The sequence below is a fragment of the Chiloscyllium plagiosum genome, unplaced genomic scaffold (assembly GCF_037043375.1).
Source record: "Chiloscyllium plagiosum isolate Xiang-an unplaced genomic scaffold, Cpla_swu_hap1 HiC_scaffold_9, whole genome shotgun sequence".
NCBI lineage: Eukaryota > Metazoa > Chordata > Chondrichthyes > Orectolobiformes > Hemiscylliidae > Chiloscyllium > Chiloscyllium plagiosum.
This window is the reverse complement of record NW_028270147.1, coordinates 44375746-44394404: the sequence shown is the minus strand read 5'-3', so window position 1 is coordinate 44394404 and position 18659 is coordinate 44375746. Positions and strand designations below refer to the sequence as shown.

General features: G+C 41.0%; 1 protein-coding gene across 2 annotated transcripts in view; it reads left to right on the top strand.

Moving 5' to 3' along the window:
- pomgnt1 (protein O-linked mannose N-acetylglucosaminyltransferase 1 (beta 1,2-)) overlaps nucleotides 1-17996 on the top strand; it is a 71682-nt gene extending 53686 nt beyond the window's left edge. Inside the window, exons 13-21 of one of the 2 annotated variants that reach the window (XM_043699154.2) lie at nucleotides 2087-2145; nucleotides 2488-2560; nucleotides 7916-8044; nucleotides 13113-13238; nucleotides 13686-13750; nucleotides 13958-14002; nucleotides 14379-14514; nucleotides 16941-17050; nucleotides 17372-17996. In XM_043699154.2, coding sequence (XP_043555089.1) covers nucleotides 2087-2145; nucleotides 2488-2560; nucleotides 7916-8044; nucleotides 13113-13238; nucleotides 13686-13750; nucleotides 13958-14002; nucleotides 14379-14514; nucleotides 16941-17050; nucleotides 17372-17444 — 816 coding nt within the window. In that variant the 3' untranslated portion in view covers nucleotides 17445-17996. The remainder of the gene's footprint in view (nucleotides 1-2086; nucleotides 2146-2487; nucleotides 2561-7915; nucleotides 8045-13112; nucleotides 13239-13685; nucleotides 13751-13957; nucleotides 14003-14378; nucleotides 14515-16940; nucleotides 17051-17371) is intronic. The other variant, XM_043699155.2, reaches the window with a different exon arrangement.
- Nucleotides 17997-18659: the final 663 nt, after the last annotated feature.

Genomic DNA, 18659 nt, shown 5'->3' with positions numbered 1-18659 from the left:
CCTCCGCCTCTGCCGTATCTGTTCCCAGGAGGACCAGTTCCACCACACAACACACCAGGTGGCCTCCTTTAAAGACTGTAATTTCCCCTCCCACGTGTTTGAAGATGCCCTCCAACGCATCTCATCCACATCCTGCACCTCTGCCCTCAAACCCCACTCTTCCAACCGTAACAAGGACAGAACCCCCCTGCTCCTCACCTTCCACCCCACTAACCTATGGAAACAACGCATCATCTGTCGACATTTCCACCACCTACAAATGGACCCCACCATCAGGAATATATTTCCCTCCCCACTCCTATCCACTTTCTGTAAAGACCATTTCCTCCGTGACTACATGGTCAGGTCCACGCGCCCTAACAACCCACCCTCTCCTCCTGCTTCCTTCTCCTGCCACTGCAGGAATTGCAAAACCTGCGCCCACACCTCCTCCCTCACCTCCATCCAAGGCCCCAAAGGAGCCTTCCACATCCATCAAAGTTTCACCTGCACTTTCACACCTGTCATTTATTCTTGATGTAGGTTTGCTTGCTGAACTGCAAGGTTCATTTCCAGATATTTCATCACCATACAAGGTAACATCTTCAGTGGGCCTCCGTCCAAGAACTGTAACAAACACTACATTGGACAGACAGGCAGAAAACTAGCCACCAGAATACATGTACATCAACTAGCCATGAAATGACATGGCCCGCTCTCACTAGTATCCTTAGATACAGATAAGGAAGGACACTGCTTTGACTGGGACAACACATCCATCCTAGGACAAGTCAAAAAAAGACATGCACGAGAATTCCTAGAAGCATGGCATTCCAACAAACACATAGAGTTAGACGTCATCTACCACCCCTGAGAAAAAGAACAGGAAATGACATTGCCACAGGAAATGACAACACCGCAGGAAATGATATCACCAACCCAAAGAAACCCAAACATATAAATAGAAAGCAGGAATCATCAACAGTGCTTCACCCGGGGGCCCACTGAAGCTGTTACCTAGTAGGGTGACGAAATGTCTGTAAATGAACCTACCAGCTCAGCGAGCAAACCGACATCCAGAACCTCAACCTGAGCTACAAATCTTCTCTAAACACGCTGTGTCATTTATTGTATTCGTTGCACCTGATGGGGTCTCCTCTACATTGGGGAGACTGGATGCCTACTCGCAGGACACTTGAGAGAACATCTCCGGGACACCTGCACCAATCAACTCCACCACTCCGTGGCCGAACATTTCAGTTGCCCCTCCCACTCTGCCGTGGACAAGCAGGTCCTGGGCCACCTCCACCGCGACTCCCTTACCACCCAATGCCTGGAAGAAGAATGCCTCATCTTCCGCCTCGGGGCCCCTCAACCCCATGGCATCAATGTGGATTTCACCAGTTTCCACATTTCCCCTTCCCCCCTCCACAGTACCAACCTTCCAGCTCAGCGCCATCCTCATGACCTGTTACACCTGTCAATCTTCCTTCTCACCTGACCGCTCCACCCTCCTCTCCGACCTATCACCTTTAGTCGCACCTCCATCCACTTATTGCACTCTAAGCAACCTTCTCCCCAGCCCCACCCCGCTCCCATTTATCTCTCCACCCCGCTCCCATTTATCTCTCCACCCACGAGGCTCCCAGCCCCCTTCCTGATGAAGGGCTTTTGCCCGAAACGTCTATTTTCCTGCTCCTTGGATGCTGCCTGACCTGCTGTGCTTTTCCAGCGCCACTCTAACTTTGACACCGATTTTGGTGTCATGTCACCTGCAAACATATTAAACATGCCTCCTAGATTCTCATCAAATTCATTTGCATCAACACCCTTTCAATTTCTGAACTTAAATAAATCAAGCCTGTTCTTCACAAATGTACATAAATTATCTGAAGGTATGCTTCTAATGTTTTAGCCTGCATCCATCCCTGAACAATGCTATAACAGGTCCTTTTCGGTACTGGATGCTGAATGAGATGTGACTTTTTAATGAACAATTATAAAATGAACTTTAACGTTCCATCTTACAAAAAAAATTTAAAATTTTTGTAATCCGTTTTTCATTCCATAAATTAACATTCTTATTTTGGGAATGATTCCTGTCTAGGATGCAAAGTTTGCTGTGGTACTGGAGGAAGACCTGGATATTTCTGTGGACTTTTTCAGGTAAGTACAAAGTGCCAATTTCTTCCTTATTTCAGCTAAAGAAAGGCCTTAGTGTTGAAAATCATTGCCTTAATTATAGTTATTTAATTAAATACTCCAATACAGTAGAATAATGGGATTTCTTTTGAACTTTGTTTTCAATATATTCTTCTTCAAATTCTCATTCTTTAATTCCCCAGAGCTTAACTGATCATAACACCAGCCAATATTTGTGCAGCAAAAATAGTTAGACAAATTTGTAACTGATTTTGTACGTTTACTGCATGAATTAGCCAAATTCTTGCCTCTCTTGATAGCTATAGACAATATTCACTTATTGTATCTGTTTCATTCTTTTGCTAGTTTTCTCAGCCAAACAATCCATTTACTTGAAGAGGATGAAAGTCTATATTGCATATCTGCTTGGAATGATCAGGTAGGACATTGTTAAATTATATTTGGACAGGTTGAATTGGATTCACATCATTTTCGTGGAATACAGAGGGACTTTTGGTCTACTTGTGTAGCTGAATTATTGTACTTGACATTAAAATTTTTAAAGCTAATTGCAATTGTTTTTTAAAATGTGAAAATTTTGGTTTTGTTTTATCTGGTTTGAAAGTTTTCATTTTAAAAAAAAGTATTCCCAAATATGCTTTCATATAAAGTGGCTCATATCTATTCTGGTATTGAGCCATACAAACCAAAATGGGTCCTTGGGATGCAGCTGGATTCAGTGTTGAGTGATCTCCACGGTGGGGGAATTGCACTTTGACCTCTTGATGGGGAGGAGAAAAAGAGATTTGGATAACTTTTCACCACTGCTGAACATCTCCAGAGTGCTTTATAACCAGTGAAATATTTTTGACGGGTAGCCGCTGTTGGAATGCAAGAGTTATCTCTGTTATCACTATCCAGTGAAAAGTCAAATTGCTGGGTGAAGACATGGCCAGACTCCGTTAACTAGTCTGGATTTTTGGTGAGTTCCATTGAAAAATAGGCTTATAAGTGAGGTACCAGAAGGGAAGGAGAGTATAAATTACATAAAATTCCTAGAGGATAAAACTGACAATCCATCATTTGTAAAAGAAATTGAAGACCAGCATCTTGGGCTCTTTAATTCTTCATTACTAACTGACCTTAAGGTATAGGAGCAGAAGTAAGCCATTCAGCCATTTAGTTTGCTCTGTTACTCAATGAGTTGATGGTTAATCTGACAATTCACTATTTCACTCTCCAGACTTTTCCCCATAACCCTTGATTTCCCTTGTTATTCGAAAAGCCGTCAACTCAGCCTTGAATATATTGAATGACCTAATCTCTAAAGCCCACTTTCCCTCAAGGGGAAACAACTGCATCAACCTTGTTAAGTCCTGTTAAAAACCTTGTCTGTATCAATAAGGTCACATCTCCTCACGAAACAGTTCCTCCTGGTATCAGCCAAGTGAACCTTCCCTGTATTGCTTCCAATGCCAGTATAATTTTCCTTAGAATGTAAGTTCAGACTGTTAGAACATAGAACATAGAAGAATACAGCGCAGTACAGGCCCTTTGGCCCTCGATGTTGCGCCGATCCAAGCCCACATAACCTATACTAACCCACTATCCTCCATATACCTATCCAATGCCCGCTTAAATGCCCATAAAGAGGGAGAGTCCACCACTGCTGCTGGCAGGGCATTCCATGAACTTACGACTCGCTGAGTGAAGAACCTACCCCTAACTTCAGTCCTATATCTACCCCCCCTTAATTTAAAGCTATGCCCCCTTGTAATACCCGACTCCATACGCGGGAAAAGGTTCACACTGTCAACCCTATCTAACCCCCTAATCATCTTGTACACCTCAATCAAGTCACCCCTAAACCTTCTTTTCTCTAATGAAAACAGCCCCAAGTGTCTCAGTCTATCCTCATACGATCTTCCTTCCATACCAGGCAACATCCTGGTAAACCTCCTCTGCACCCGTTCCAGTGCCTCCACATCCTTCCTATAGTATGGCGACCAAAACTGCACACAATATTCCAGATGCGGCCGCACCAGAGTTTTATACAACTGCATCATGACCTCAGGACTCCGGAACTCAATTCCTCTACCAATAAAAGCCAGTACGCCATATGCCTTCCTCACCGCACTATTTACCTGGGTGGCAACTTTCAGAGATCTGTGTACATGGACACCAAGATCCCTCTGCTCATCCACACTAACAAGTATCCGACCATTAGCCCAGTACCCCATCTTTTTGTTATTCTTCCCAAAGTGAATCACCTCACATTTAGCTACATTGAATTCCATTTGCCATCTTTCTGCCCAGCTCTGCAGCTTCTCTATATCCTGCTGTAACCTGCCACATCCTTCCTCACTGTCAACAACTCCTCCGACTTTCGTATCATCCGCAAACTTGCTCACCCAACCTTCTAACCCCTCTTCCAGGTCATTTATAAAAATGACAAACAGCAATGGTCCCAAAACAGATCCTTGCAGAACACCGCTAGTGACGGCACTCCATGAAGAAACTTTGCCATCAACTACTACCCTCTGTCTTCTTCCATCCAGCCAATTCCTAATCCAAACCTCCAACTCACCCTCAATGCCATATCTCCGTATTTTCTGCAGTAGCCTACCATGGGGAACCTTATCAAACGCCTTACTAAAATCCATATATACCACATCTACCGCTTTCCCCTCATCAACCTCCTTCGTCACCTTTTCAAAGAATTCAATAAGGTTTGTGAGGCACGACCTGCCCTTCACAAAACCATGCTGACTATCCTTGATCACATTATTCCTATCCAGATGTGCATAAATCCTATCCCTTACAATTCTCTCTAAGACTTTGCCCACAACAGAAGTGAGACTCACCGGCCTATAGTTACTCACCGGCCTATAGTTCTCCGTATTCCAGCTGTGGTCTGGCTAGGGAGTTGTATAATTTTAGCAAAGCCTCCCTACATTTGTCAAATTAAAATTCAGATGTTGGAAATCTGAAACACAAACAAATTGTTGGAGAAATTCAGCAGCTCTGGCAGCATCTGTAGAAAGCGCATTTTGTTCTTGGATGAATCATGTCCACTAGCTAGATTTGGGAAAGCAAAACTTTCATCTTTGATATCCATCACAAATTATCCTCTTACTGCCACCTCAACTCTTTTTTTTCCCCTGGAAAATATCAGATGTAACCAGAATGTTCTCATTCTTAGCTTTCTTTTTGACCTAAGGTTTAGCTTCTGTGCCTAGATCCTCTCCATTATTAAGGCTACCTACTTCCACGCACAGAATGTTACTTGCTTCCTCCCTGTATCAGTCCATCTGAGACTCTGATGATTATTGTCCCTTCCTATCTTTTGTAACTTTCTCCAATGTGAGTATATCCTTCTTCCCTGCCTCTGCAAAATAAAAATTCTCTTGTTTCTGGTACATTTTAATGGGCCTTGTCCCTTCCTCTCCCTCTTGAAAACCCATTGGAACTATAGCTTTAGATAGGTAAAAACAATGACTGCAGATGCTGGAAACCAGATTCTGGATTAGTGGTGCTGGAAGAGCACAGCAGTTCAGGCAGCATCCGAGGAGCAGTAAAATCGACGTTTCGGGCAAAAGCCCTTCATCAGGAATATAGCTTTAAATGTCTACCCCACATGTGGAATTCCACCCTCCTATTTTTTGCAAAGCTCTCTTCCTCTTCCTATCCTTTTTAAGACCCTTTTGAAATCCATATCTGATTAATGTTTTATTTATTCCATGCATGGATTCTTTTGGCAGCATATTTGAATACCTCAATTGCTTGTTCTTGGCAAATGTTCACTTTGTTCTGTTAAACATTCCTGTTTACACCCTGATTCACACAGTTTTGTCATAAACTGGTCACAAGATAGTGGGAACTGCTAGTTGATGGTCTTTTGCCCAAGATTAGAACTTAGCATGTGGAGGATCAAGATCATGTAACTTCCCTTCTGTTCACTGTGATTCAGCACTTTTCTGATTTAGTATGTTATTCCAACACTTTAATAAATGGTTGCTTTTTATCGAAGTGGGCCAGCTGAATGTTCTGAAAACAAAGGTTTAATTGGGATTTTAGTTAAAAATCCATAACTCTTATAAGCTCTTCCATGTGTTACTTAACCAGTTACACTTTTTTCAAAATGACCTGCTCAAAATTGCTATTTTGCCAGCGTGTTTCAGTTCTTTGTTTCTTCCACATGATTGCTTGAAGCAAGATGTGAAAATAATCAATGGCAGATTGGAAAATGTTTCACTATTAAGATATACCAAGTCATGAGAGCAGCGTTTTTTAAAATAAAATTCCTTTACGGGACATGGGTCAGCATTTATTACCTCTCCTTAATTGTGCTTGAGAACCTGGTGGTGAACTGCCTTATTGAATTGTTTCAGTTCCTGGACTGCAGATACCCTTTTAGGATGGGATTTTCAAGACTTTGCTTTTTTTTCTCACTGTCACTGAGTGAATGGATTTCCAAGTCAGGATAGAGGATGATTTGAAGGGGAACTTGCAGATAGTAAAGCTAAAGTCACTGTAGTTTTATCAGACCAAAGGGTTGCTTTGTCATTCGTGAGACATGATGCTGGTGGTTTAACCTGAACGTAACTGTGCCGTATATGAGTGTAGGGGTTGAGAAGGAGAATCCTTCATGATAACCTTGGTCACTGCAGGAATTAAACCTGTATGGTTGGCTTCATTCTCTATCACAAACTAGCCTTCCAGCCATCTGAGCTCGCCAACCTCCTAAAATGGTGTTCCTGTGTATGTACTGCCCTCATCATCCTACATGGTAGCAGTCGGGGGTTCAGAAGGTGGGGGAGGGGTGGGGGTGAGGGGGGTGGTGGTGAGGGGAGTGGTCAGGAGGTGAGTTACGTATTACAGAATTCTGATTCTCACTTGCTCTTGTTGCCATTGTGTTCAAAGGCATGATTCAGTTCGGTTTCTGGTCGGTAGTGATCCTCAATATTGATAGTGGGGGATTCAGTGATGGCGATGCCATTGGATATTAGAGATGATTAGAGTCTCCGAGAATCATGATAATCATTGACGATGATCGGGATATTTTCCAGGCCTTGCTGCATTTCGATGTGGACTGCTTCAGTATCTGCAGAATTGTGATTAATACTGAACACAGGTACAATCCTCAGCAAACAGCAATCTGACCTTCTGGCGGAGGGAAGGTCACTAGTAAAGTAACTGAAGATGGTTAGGCTAAGACTTTATCCCGGGGAACTCAGGAGTGCTGTGGTGCCGCAGTCGTGTCCTTACCCCTGAGCTAGGGGACCTGGGTTCAGTCCCACCTGCCGCAGAGGCATGCAATAAAATCTCTCAACACGTTGATTAGAAAAAATCTTTCATGAGGAACTCTTGCAGAGAGGTCTGGTTTTGAAATAATTGGTCTCGGATATCTACAATCATCCTTCTTTCTGCTAGATTAAACTACAATTTCCACTTTTCCCCAATTTTACATGGACTGTAATTGTACTAATGCTCCTTAATGCCATATTTGGTCTCTGTCCATGCTATTGATGAAGACATCTCTTCAAACTAAGTTTTAAGATGATATTTTAGAAGCTTTGGGAAAGGAAATAAAAAGTTTCAGCAATCTAAATTTTGATCTGTATTGACATGCAAAGGAACTCATTCCCTTATTTTATACCAAAAATTGTTTTGTTCACTGCTATGTAGGTTATAAATATATCATTGTCTGAGAGAAATATAGTTTACTGTTTACAGCTCTCATCTCTCCATGGCTGTATTGTATGACTTTGTTCCTTTTTCTTGTAAACCTTAGGGTTACGAGCACACAGCTGAAGATATTAGTCTGCTCTATCGAGTGGAGAGCATGCCAGGCCTTGGCTGGGTTTTAAAGAAAAGCCTTTATAAAGATGAGCTGGAGCCAAAATGGCCAACACCAGAGAAGGTAGAGTGATTAAGTACAATTTAATATTTGAAAGTCTATAAACTGTGAATGTTTTCTATCAATAGTTGTGTTTCAGATTTTGCATTCCTGAGTGATAATCTGTCCTGTGTCAGTGACAAACTCTGGAAGAGTTCTGTCTTCATTCTTCTTGTTACAGGTTTATAGTGAGGAAAAAGAAGAGAAATTTTAGCTACAGAATCTGTCTTCAAGTTAATAGGTTTTCTTTCAGTGATTTGTTGGACAATGTAACTGGCCAAAATTAAGTGACAAAGCCAAATCCTGTTGACGTGTTAGGATAAGACATAAACACAGGGAGGAATGCAGAACTCAGCACAGCAGAGATGAAGTCTTCCTCTGTTGATTTCTTCTTCATTTTCGGCTGTTCCACAGAGAATAGACAATTAAATGGATTTTCAGTCAGAAACAATCTGCACACTACAGTTTTGTTGGCTAGGATCATGAATTGACATTTCTGTCATATCGAGGTGTTTATTTTGGAGCAGTTACCTCACAGACAATTACTCATGGATAGTTGATGATAAACCATTATGACTTAATAAAAACATAATCAGCTTGTTCATACTAATTGTGGACTACTATTTGTACCTAATTTTATCCAGGTGCTCATGGCTTAGTGGTATTGTCCCTAACTCTGAGCCAGACAGACCAGATTCAAGACCCACCTGCCTAGAGCTCTTTTTTTTTTCATTATACATCTGAACAGGTTAACTAAAATATCTATATTCAGTTTGATCTACAGAATGAAATTAGTGCCATTGATGTTAAAGGCAATTTGGTGGGAGAAGACTGCTTAGACCTGAAAGCTGGCACAGGATCACGTTACAGTCTTCATCTTTCTGATGAGCTGCTCTCATGACCCTGAATGGTCTAGGCAGTGGAACGAATCCTACAGAAAGTCAACTCTTTATTCAGTGACAGTTACTGTTATCTGTATGGCTTGCGTTGTAAATGTGCTGTTTATGCCTTGTCAGTGGGTGAGCGGAGTCAATGAGCCAGGTATACATATGTAACCCTTGTCACCCAGCAGCCAGCCTCTGGTTCTTCTATCCATCAAGGAAGGCAGATGGGAATCTCCTTGCACATTAGCTACGTAATCCTAAACTGGAGTTATAGTCTTTGTTAATGTATGCAATCCACAGAACCTGATGTGAGCAATTGATGGCATCCCCTGGTCTGGCAAAGCCATGTCAAGTCTCTCTCCTCCTTAATGGTAAGGAAGAGGATGCTGCAAGTCCCCCCCACACTTTCTGTGTAGGACTTTGTTACATCTCTGAAGCAGTGACCGATGGTGGACTGTGGAATGTTTGAAGTGATACTGGTATGATCTGCTAGCATAGAAATTGTGCGTCGTGGTTTTCTTGATGACTATGACAGCACTGTCCTTCACCTGCTTACAAGAGAGATCTGGATATAAGGGATGACACAGTTAAGTCTCCCTATACATTATGAAATGATTGAACCTGTTGAGCACAGTTGATTTGTGTGATTGACTCCCAGGATTATGCTGTCTTATAAGCCAGAGCCTTATCTCTGAGGTGTGTAGCAAATAGAATTGTTCATATTTCCCATGCAGAATTTGATTTCTCCTTGAATGATGACAAAATAGAACTCTTATATTAACCCATATCTAGTCAGCCAAATAGTCTCCCTCCATATGTATTGAAGGAGATAGAGCTGGAAATGTGTTGCTGGAAAAGCGCAGCAGGTCAGGCAGCATCCAGGGAACAGGAGAATCGACGTTTCGGGCATAAGCCCTTCTTCAGGAATGGGGAAGGTTTGTCCAGCAGGCTAAGATAAAAGGTAGGGAGGAGGGACTTGGGGGAGGGGCGTCGGAAATGTGATAGGTAGAAAGAGGTCAAGGTGAGGGTGATAGGTCAGACTGGGATGGGGGCGGAGAGGTCGGGAAGAAGATCTCAGGTTAGGAAGGCGGTGCTGAATTTGATGGATTTGACTGAGACAGGGTGGGGGGAGGGGAAACGAGGAAACTGGTGAAATCCGAGTTCATCCCTTGTGGTTGGAGGGTTCCTAGCCGGAAGATGAGGCGTTCTTCCTCCAACCGTCGTTTTGTTGTGGTCTGACGATGGAGGAGTCCAAAGACATGCATATCCTTGGTGGAGTGGGAGGGGGAATTGAAATGTTGAGCTACAGGGTGGTTGGGTTGGTTGGTCCGGGTGTCCCAGAGGTGTTCTCTGAAACGCTCCGCAAGTAGCCGGCCTGTCTCCCCAATATAGAGGAGGCCACATCGGGTGCAGAGGATGCAATAGATGATATGTGTGGAGGTGCAGGTGAATCTGTGGCGGATATGGAAGTTTCCTTTGGGGCCTTGGAGGGAGGTGAGGGGGGAGGTGTGGGCGCAAGTCTTGCACCTCCTGCGGTTGCAGAGGAAGGTGCCGGGAGTGGAGGTTGGGTTGGTGGGGGGTGTGGATCTGACGAGGGAGTCACGGAGGGAGTGGTTTTTACGGAATGCTGCTAGGGGAGGGGAGGGAAATATATCCTTGGTGGTGGGGTCCGTTTGGAGGTAGTGGAAATGACGGCGGATGATGCGCTGTACATGGAGATTGGTGGGGTGGTAGGTGAGGACCAGTGGGGTTCTGTCCTGGTGGCGGTTGGAGGGGCGGGGTTCAAGGGTGGAGGAGCGGGAAGTGGAAGAGATGCGGTGGAGGGCATCGTCGACCACGTCGGGGGGAGGAAATTGCGGTCCTTGAAGAAGGAGGCCATCTGGATTGTACGTTGTTGGAACTGGTCCTCCTGGGAGCAGATGCGGCGGAGTCGAAGGAATTGGGAGAATGGGATGGCGTTTTTACAGGGGGCAGGATGGGAGGAGGTGTAGTCCAGGTAGCTGTGGGAGTCGGTCGGTTTGTAGTAGATGTCCGTGTTGATTCGGTCGCCTGAGATAGAAATAGAAAGGTCGAGGAAGGGGAGGGAGGAATCTGAGACTGTCCAGGTGAATTTGAGGTCGGGGTGGAAGGTGTTGGTGAAGTGGATGAACTGTTCAACTTCCTCGTGGGAGCACGAGGCGGCGCCGATACAGTCATCGATGTAGCGGAGGAAAAGGTGGGGGGTGGGGCCAGTGTAGTTGCGGAAGATGGATTGTTCCACATATCCTACGAAGAGGCAGGCATAGCTGGAGATACTCTAGAATATGTTCTACACACACCATTGATGAGTAGTTCAAACCCTGGATTAGCTGTGCCACTTATACACACTATGACAGAAAATGTTTGACAACAAAGGCCTCTAAGGTTATGAAAGTCCTATTGTACAGAGCAGTTGTCATCACCAAACACCTTATTGCAGTGGGAGTGGTCATAGTTTTAGCAACACTTAAGAGAAATTCCATCAGCTATGCTTCCACCACATCTTCCATATTCAAATGGAGAATTGTTGAACAAATACTCAAAGCCAGCTCTGCAAGCATTCAGACAAAACTTTTGCAAAATCAACTTTGGACATAATGGCTGGACAGTTGAAAAATATCACCCTTGCCATGTACTATTTTCTTAAGTCTGAAATGGTCAGTGTTCCCGAGGAGGACAAAGAGAACATCTGAAAGGCAGTCTAACATTCTCCATGAAGGGCAGCAGCATTTACATCTAATGTTTTGAAAGAATTTGCTTTCAATAGTTCTAAAGTTTTATCAAGCTGCATCTTGCTTTGAATCACAATAACTTAATGATGATAAGTAGCAGCATTCTGGAATACATTCTGCATCTGTGTGAACCTAGATATCCCAAATACCAGCACAAATACAGATGGTATTATTGCTGCATGACTGTCTCACCTAATAAAGGAGTTGGTCAGATTGAAAAAGAGGCCCTCAGAAACCAAAACATGCTAAAAACTCAAAAAGTAATTCTCAAATCTCAAGTGAACCCTTTTTTAAAAAAAAAATTAAAGTTTTGACCTTTGACAGAAACATGCAACCCAGAATAGACAGCAACTTTGAATCCAGAGGCAGATACCAATAATGGCACTATATAATGTTCTCCATGAATGCCAGTGCATGATAAGAATATTATAATTGGAGAAAATCAGTCAAGCTCCATTAACCTTTTTTTAAATTCCCTTTTTCCTTTCTGTAACCCCAGTCAGCACACTTTGGTATATTTTACTGCTGAAATTCTGCTGCTCATATCCTACGTAACACTAAGTCCTGGTATCTCAGTTCCTCAGTGCCTCAAATTAATACTCCTATTTCTTGTGTTCCAACCCTGCCATGACCTCACTACTCCCTATATTTAACATCCTCCTAGATTTCAAACTATATTATACTCATGAAACAAAAACAGCAATTGCTGGAGAAGCTCAGCAAGTTTGGCAGCACCTAATGGGGAGAAGACTGATTAACATTTCAAGTCCTATGACCCTTCAGAACTGATGGTAGCTAGAAAAACATGGATGCTCTAGCTATAGACAGAGTGCAATGAAGGTTTATTAGACTGATTCATGGGATGGCAGAACTGATGTATGAAGAGAGACTGAATCAGTTAGGACTAGTTTCACTGGAGTTTAGAAAATGAAACATATGAAATTCTAACAGGAGTAGACAGTAAACAAAGGACTGATGTTCCCAATGATGGGAGTCCAGAATAAGGAGTCACAGTGTCAGGAAACAGAGTAAGCCATTTTGGACTGAGATGAGATTTTTTTCACCCAGTGAGTGATGAGCGTGTCGAATTCTGTTCCATTAAAAACATTGAATATATTCAAGGAGTTGTATATAGTTCTTGGAGTTAAAGGGATCAAACTGTATGGGGCAAAATGAGAACAGTTGGACAATCAGCCATGATCAGATTGAATGGAGCAGCTGGCTTGAAGGGGTGATTGACCTACTCCTGTTCCTGTTTTCAATGCGTCTATGTAAAATCCCTAAATCTTCCATTACTCTGACTGCCATCACCGAGCCTCCCTCTATCAACATCTTGGTGATTCTTCATTGACCAGAGATTTAGTTGGGTTAACCATTATCATGGGAATGAGGATCAAATAAAACTATTGCTATTTAAATTCAACCACAGACTTAAATTAATGAATGACTTCTTTACAGCTCTGGGACTGGGACATGTGGGTGAGAATGCCTGAGCAAAGAAAAGGTCGTGAGTGTATTATCCCTGATGTTTCAAGATCCTATCATTTTGGCATTGTTGGACTTAATATGAATGGCTATTTCCATGTGAGTAAAAGAATAGTTTTAAATTTTGATTGCATTAATGTATAAATGCTTTGACTGAACACTTGAGGAAAAGTCAAACCAGTTATTTTGTTTCTAATCATGTATCAGCTGATAAAAACTTTGCTTTTCCTGCAGTGTAGTTTTTTGCACGTCAATGCTCTTAACAGTATAGAATTTAAAATCAGTTGTTACTTTATTCATTGATCAGGGTTGAAGTAAGCTTTATATAATTTTAAGGGACATTTTATGTGAATAATTAACTACCCCTTGATGGAATTTGGAGCGGGGTAAGGACTAAAAGAATAATTCTTGGTCTAATGTATATTTGAACCAGTAGCCCTGCTGGATACATTTCAAATATACATGAAACAAAATTTGTGCAACTCTAAAATGATATATTATGCAGACTATACTGATTTTTAAATAATTTCTAACTTTTTGTTGAAGGAAGCATATTTTAAGAAGCATAAATTCAACACTGTTCCGAATGTGCAGCTCAAAAATGTGGACAGGTACGGATGATACTTTGATCCAGCTTCCTCTTTCTTTGCTTCCTTCTCTCCCATGTATGCTGGATACAATTCTGCATGTTTTAATGGATCTTGCTACCAAACTTCTGAGTTTAACTTTTTTTCTAAACTTGTAATCTTTCAGTTTGTAAACATGCTTAAATTTTGTGCCAAATGCTAATGGGTTCGAATTTTAACACCTTCTTACAGTCTGAAAAAGGATGCCTATGAAATTGAAATTCACAAACTGATAAGGTAAGTCTGTTGTCTCACTTTAATGCAAAGCTATTTTTCCTTTTGTTTTTGTTCATGTTTTATGCTGTCTTTGTGGGCATTAAGTGCATATTCTAGACTTCTACTGTTTTAATAATGAATTTTATTTTTATTTATTTCAGACATTTTAGAAAGAATTTGTGCTAGAAAAATATTATTGTCACTAGGTATAACAATATTATTAAGTAGAAGTCAAATTTAATAGGTCTTGCCTAAAAGATTTCTAACTCCAGAAGCTGGTGTTGGTAAATCTGTCCTGGAAAAGCCACCTGAAAGTTGATTTACCCTTGCACACAATGTTGCTTTATTTCTGCAGACCATCCAGGTTACTGCTGCTAATTAGTTGTTATTCCTACAGTGAAGCCAAGGTTCTAGAGCACAGCAAAAACCCCTGTGAAGATAATTTTATTCCTGATACTGAAGGAAAAGTCTATATTATGTATATTAAAATGGAACAGGAGGCTGATTTTACAACATGGACTCAATTAGCCAAGGTAAGCATGAAACGTTAATTTTGATAGGTGACCCTAGGTTGGGTATTCTTCATCAGGGTAGTGTTCCAGCACAAGTAGCAGAGTGGTTTTGTAAAGTAGGTGAAGGAGAAGATTGAGTGATAATCCAAATTTAGAAGTTGTGTACAGATGCTTGTCAGTAAAACTCCACAATTTCATTGCAAGAAATTAAGCAAGCTCCCCCAAATTTTGGCAGATTCTTCTGCTGTACTGTTGATGGAATGTTGGGCGTATCTGTTGATTGGTAACAATGACGATAAAATACTTTAAATTTACTGATGCCAAACTCACAGCCTTGACTAGCATTCCTATATTAAGTTGCCAGTTGTAAATACCACTGATTTATGGGATAATCTTATAATGGCTCAGTGCTCATGCTTGATTTAGAGTTATAGAGTCACACAGCATGGAAACAGACCTTTCAGTCTAACTCATCCGTGTCAACCAGACATCCAAATCTGGCCCAGTCCCATTTGCCAGTATTTGGCCCATATCTTTCTAAACCCTTCCTATTCATATACCCATCCACATGCCTTTTAAATGTAATTGTACTCACCTCCACTACTTCCTCTGGCAGCTCATTCCAGACATGCAGCATCTTCTGTGGTCCTTTTTAAATCTCTCCCTTCTCACCTTAAACTTATGTCCTCTGGTTTTTGAATCCCCCACCCTAGGAAAAAGACTTAGGGTGAAAAGCCAATCTATGCCCGTCGTGGTTTTATAGAATTCTGTAAGGTGACCCTGCAGTCTCTGCTGCAAGAAAGCAAGCCCAACCTATTCAATCTCTCCCTTCAGTCCCAACAACATACTTACATATCTTTTCTGCGCCATTTCAAGTTAACAACATCCTTTGGAAAGAAGGGCTACCAGAATTGTATGCAGTATTCCAAAAGTGGCCTTACCAATGTTCTGTATAACAGCGACATGACATCCTAACTCTTATATTCAGTGAGCTTACCAATAAAGGCAAGGCTGCCAAATGCCTTCCTCATCACCCTGATTACCTGTGATTCCACTTTAAGGAACTATGCACCTGCATCTCTAGGTCTGTTTGTTCAGCAACACTCCTGAGAGCTCTACTATTAAATTTATAAGTCTTGCTCTGATCTGCCACTCCTTGGCCCATTTGGCCCATCCGATCATGGTCCCATTGTATTCTGAGACACTCTTCTTCACTGTCCACTGCACTTTTGAATAAAACTAACCATAAGTCTGGCTTTTAAATTTTGGCAATGAATGGAAGCATCTCCTTTGAGATTTAAGACTTTTTAAAAGCTTTGGGTGAGAAAGCACAGAAGCAGGCCATCGTACCTCTGCTAACCTTTTGAAAGAACAATCCAATTTGTGTCTCTTCTCTGCTGCTCCCTGTGGCTGTATAATTTCCCTTACAAATGTTTATTCAGTCTCTCTTGTAAGACATTAAGTCGGCTTCCACTATGCTTTCAGATATTGCTCTTGTTATTACTTATTAAATTTCTATCCTCTAGGTTTTTCCCTTTATTCGTGATGTTGAACATTTCTATCAAGTCATCTTAGCATTTTTCTGGGAATGACAACCCCAGCTTTTCTAGTTCTCAGCTTTACTGAAATCTCACGTTCTTGTTGTCATACTAGTAAATCTTTCCTAGACCTTATCCAAGGCTTTGATGTCCTTTTCAATGGTACTCAGAATTAAAAACAGTACTCTAGCTGAGGTCTAACCATCCTCTTATTAAAGCTTTAGCTATAACCTGGTGTTGTGATTTTTTTTTAACTTTGTACACCCCAGTCTAACACCATCTCCAAATCAAAGCTTTAGTGAATATCCTTGCTTTAGTGTTTGATTTAATAATTGACAATACCTTGCAGGATTTCTTATGGCTTCTCATCTTCAGTTGCAATTTTTAAAGATTTGTCTACAGATCACACTTAGATTTCAGGATGACAAATGTTATGCCAGTTTTTTTTTGAAAAGAGAAAGATGGTATAATCAAAGAGGCCCTTAATTTGCAGGCAACAAAAGTCAAGTTATTGGAATCAATTCTGAGGCACAATATAAATCTTCATTTAGAAAATTAACCCAGGAAAGTCAACATGAGGGAGGATCATGTCTGACAAACTTGATTTGAATTACAAGTAAGGTTGTAAGGGCAATGCAGTGATGTGGTCACATGTGGAGGCCTGTTTTTTGAAAAAAGCGACAAATTGGATCCACTTTGACACTTTGTAAATTCTGTAAGGCGAAGGTTGGAAAGCAGCTCCAATGTTTTCTTTCTTGCAGAGAACTGAGTAGGAGAAAAATTGAGAATAATTATTTTTCATCAAAATTGACATCAATTATTAGATTAAATATTTAATGTTTTGTGAGACTAGTGAATCTCAAGGCCTTTTCTTCAATTTTTTAAAAAAATTCCCATTATATTTTCAAGTGTCTGCACATTTGGGATCTCGATGTTCGAGGTAATCACAAAGGCATGTGGCGGCTATTCAGAAAGAAGAACCACTTGCTTGTTGTGGGGACACCTTTCTCTCCTTATTCGTAAGTATTGTTTATCCATTAGTCAGTTACTCATGACGAAGAGGATACATTTTGCAGTTCATTCTTTTGGCATTTTGTTTGTTTAGTACTTTGATCAAGTGGAATATTCTTTTTAATGCTAAATGGATTAGTCAGTGACCTTTAAGAACTAAATGTAACAATTTTGTATTATTCGGGAATGGTAAATGTTGTGGCAGGCAGCACATTACATTTTCCTTTTAATATGATGCAGGTCAAGTTTGTAGCATAATAAATGCTAGCAACATAATTAGCAATGTTCTGTTGAAAATATTGAATGTTTTTTTATTTGCTTTTTGATAGGTCAAAGAAACCTGCTTCTGTAACCCCTATCTACCTTGAACCACCTCCGAAGGAAGATGTGGAATTGAATTGAGGGTGAACAAAACAAGAAAGCCACTGTGGAGAGCATGGCAATTTTAAACCACTATATTTAATGTACAGTTTATCATGGTGTTTACATATTGGTTTATAACTGTCTGCTTAAACTAAAGAAAGCAAATTTGTACCTGCAGCTAATACTTGATAATGTGTAAAACTACTATATATAGATTGTAACTTATGGTTTCAAATATTTATTTTGTTGGAAATATGTGCTTTTTTTTTGAAATACTGGCAACATCATGTTAGAAAGTTAAACCAATGGACTCCAGAAATTTACTCAAGCTCTAATTCTTCATTATGAAATATCACTATGTGGAGCATTGACAAAATGAGACTCCTTCAAACTGCTGTTTTATTTTCTTTTGTTTTTATACAGTAACTCTCTCGCACATATTTGGAAATTTGTACTGTTTAATTGAATGACGCTATGAGTTTCAACGTGTAATCATGTTGCGATTATAGAATCCTGGACATAAATAAACCACTACAAATATACTGTTAGTTTATGTAACTTTTGATATAAAACTGGGACATTGAAGTTGAACTTGCATTGTGGTCAGTTTTTTTGCCATTCAATGTCATAGTGAGTGAAGCTATCTTGCAGCTAACTAGCCAGATGCTACAAATGCTATCTTTTTGGAATGTAAGGATTCTGTACAGTGCAGCACTAATCCCTAATTGACTGAAGCATCCAGATTTGTGTTCAGTTAAGTGAAACCTATTTCAGTCGGCCATTCCATTCTTTTAACCTACTTTTCTAATCAACATGTTCACAGTTATTACACACCTCTGGGGCAGGTGGGACTTGACCCTGGATCTCTCTGGGTAGGGACACTACCACTTCACCACAAGAGGGCCCTCACTGCCATACATAGCCCCTTCTGGAAAGTATGTGCGCCTGCATAGCTCAGATTGAACTTGATTGTATTACCTTCTCTGCCAATTGAGCCCTTTCCAAACAAAACGCTCATCTACTATCAATCATCGTAAATAAAGGAACCTGAAAATTGCTGGTTTTGAATGTATTGTACCTCTGGGGAAGTTACACAAATTCTGAAAGGGAATTGACTATTTTCTAGTTTGTGCTTTTGCATAATGCTAGTGTCTACTAGATGTTAAATAATTATATATAGGCCTTCGTAAAGATCTATATAGGGAGGCGTTGGCCTAGTGGTAGTATCACTGGACTGTTAATCCGGAAACCCAG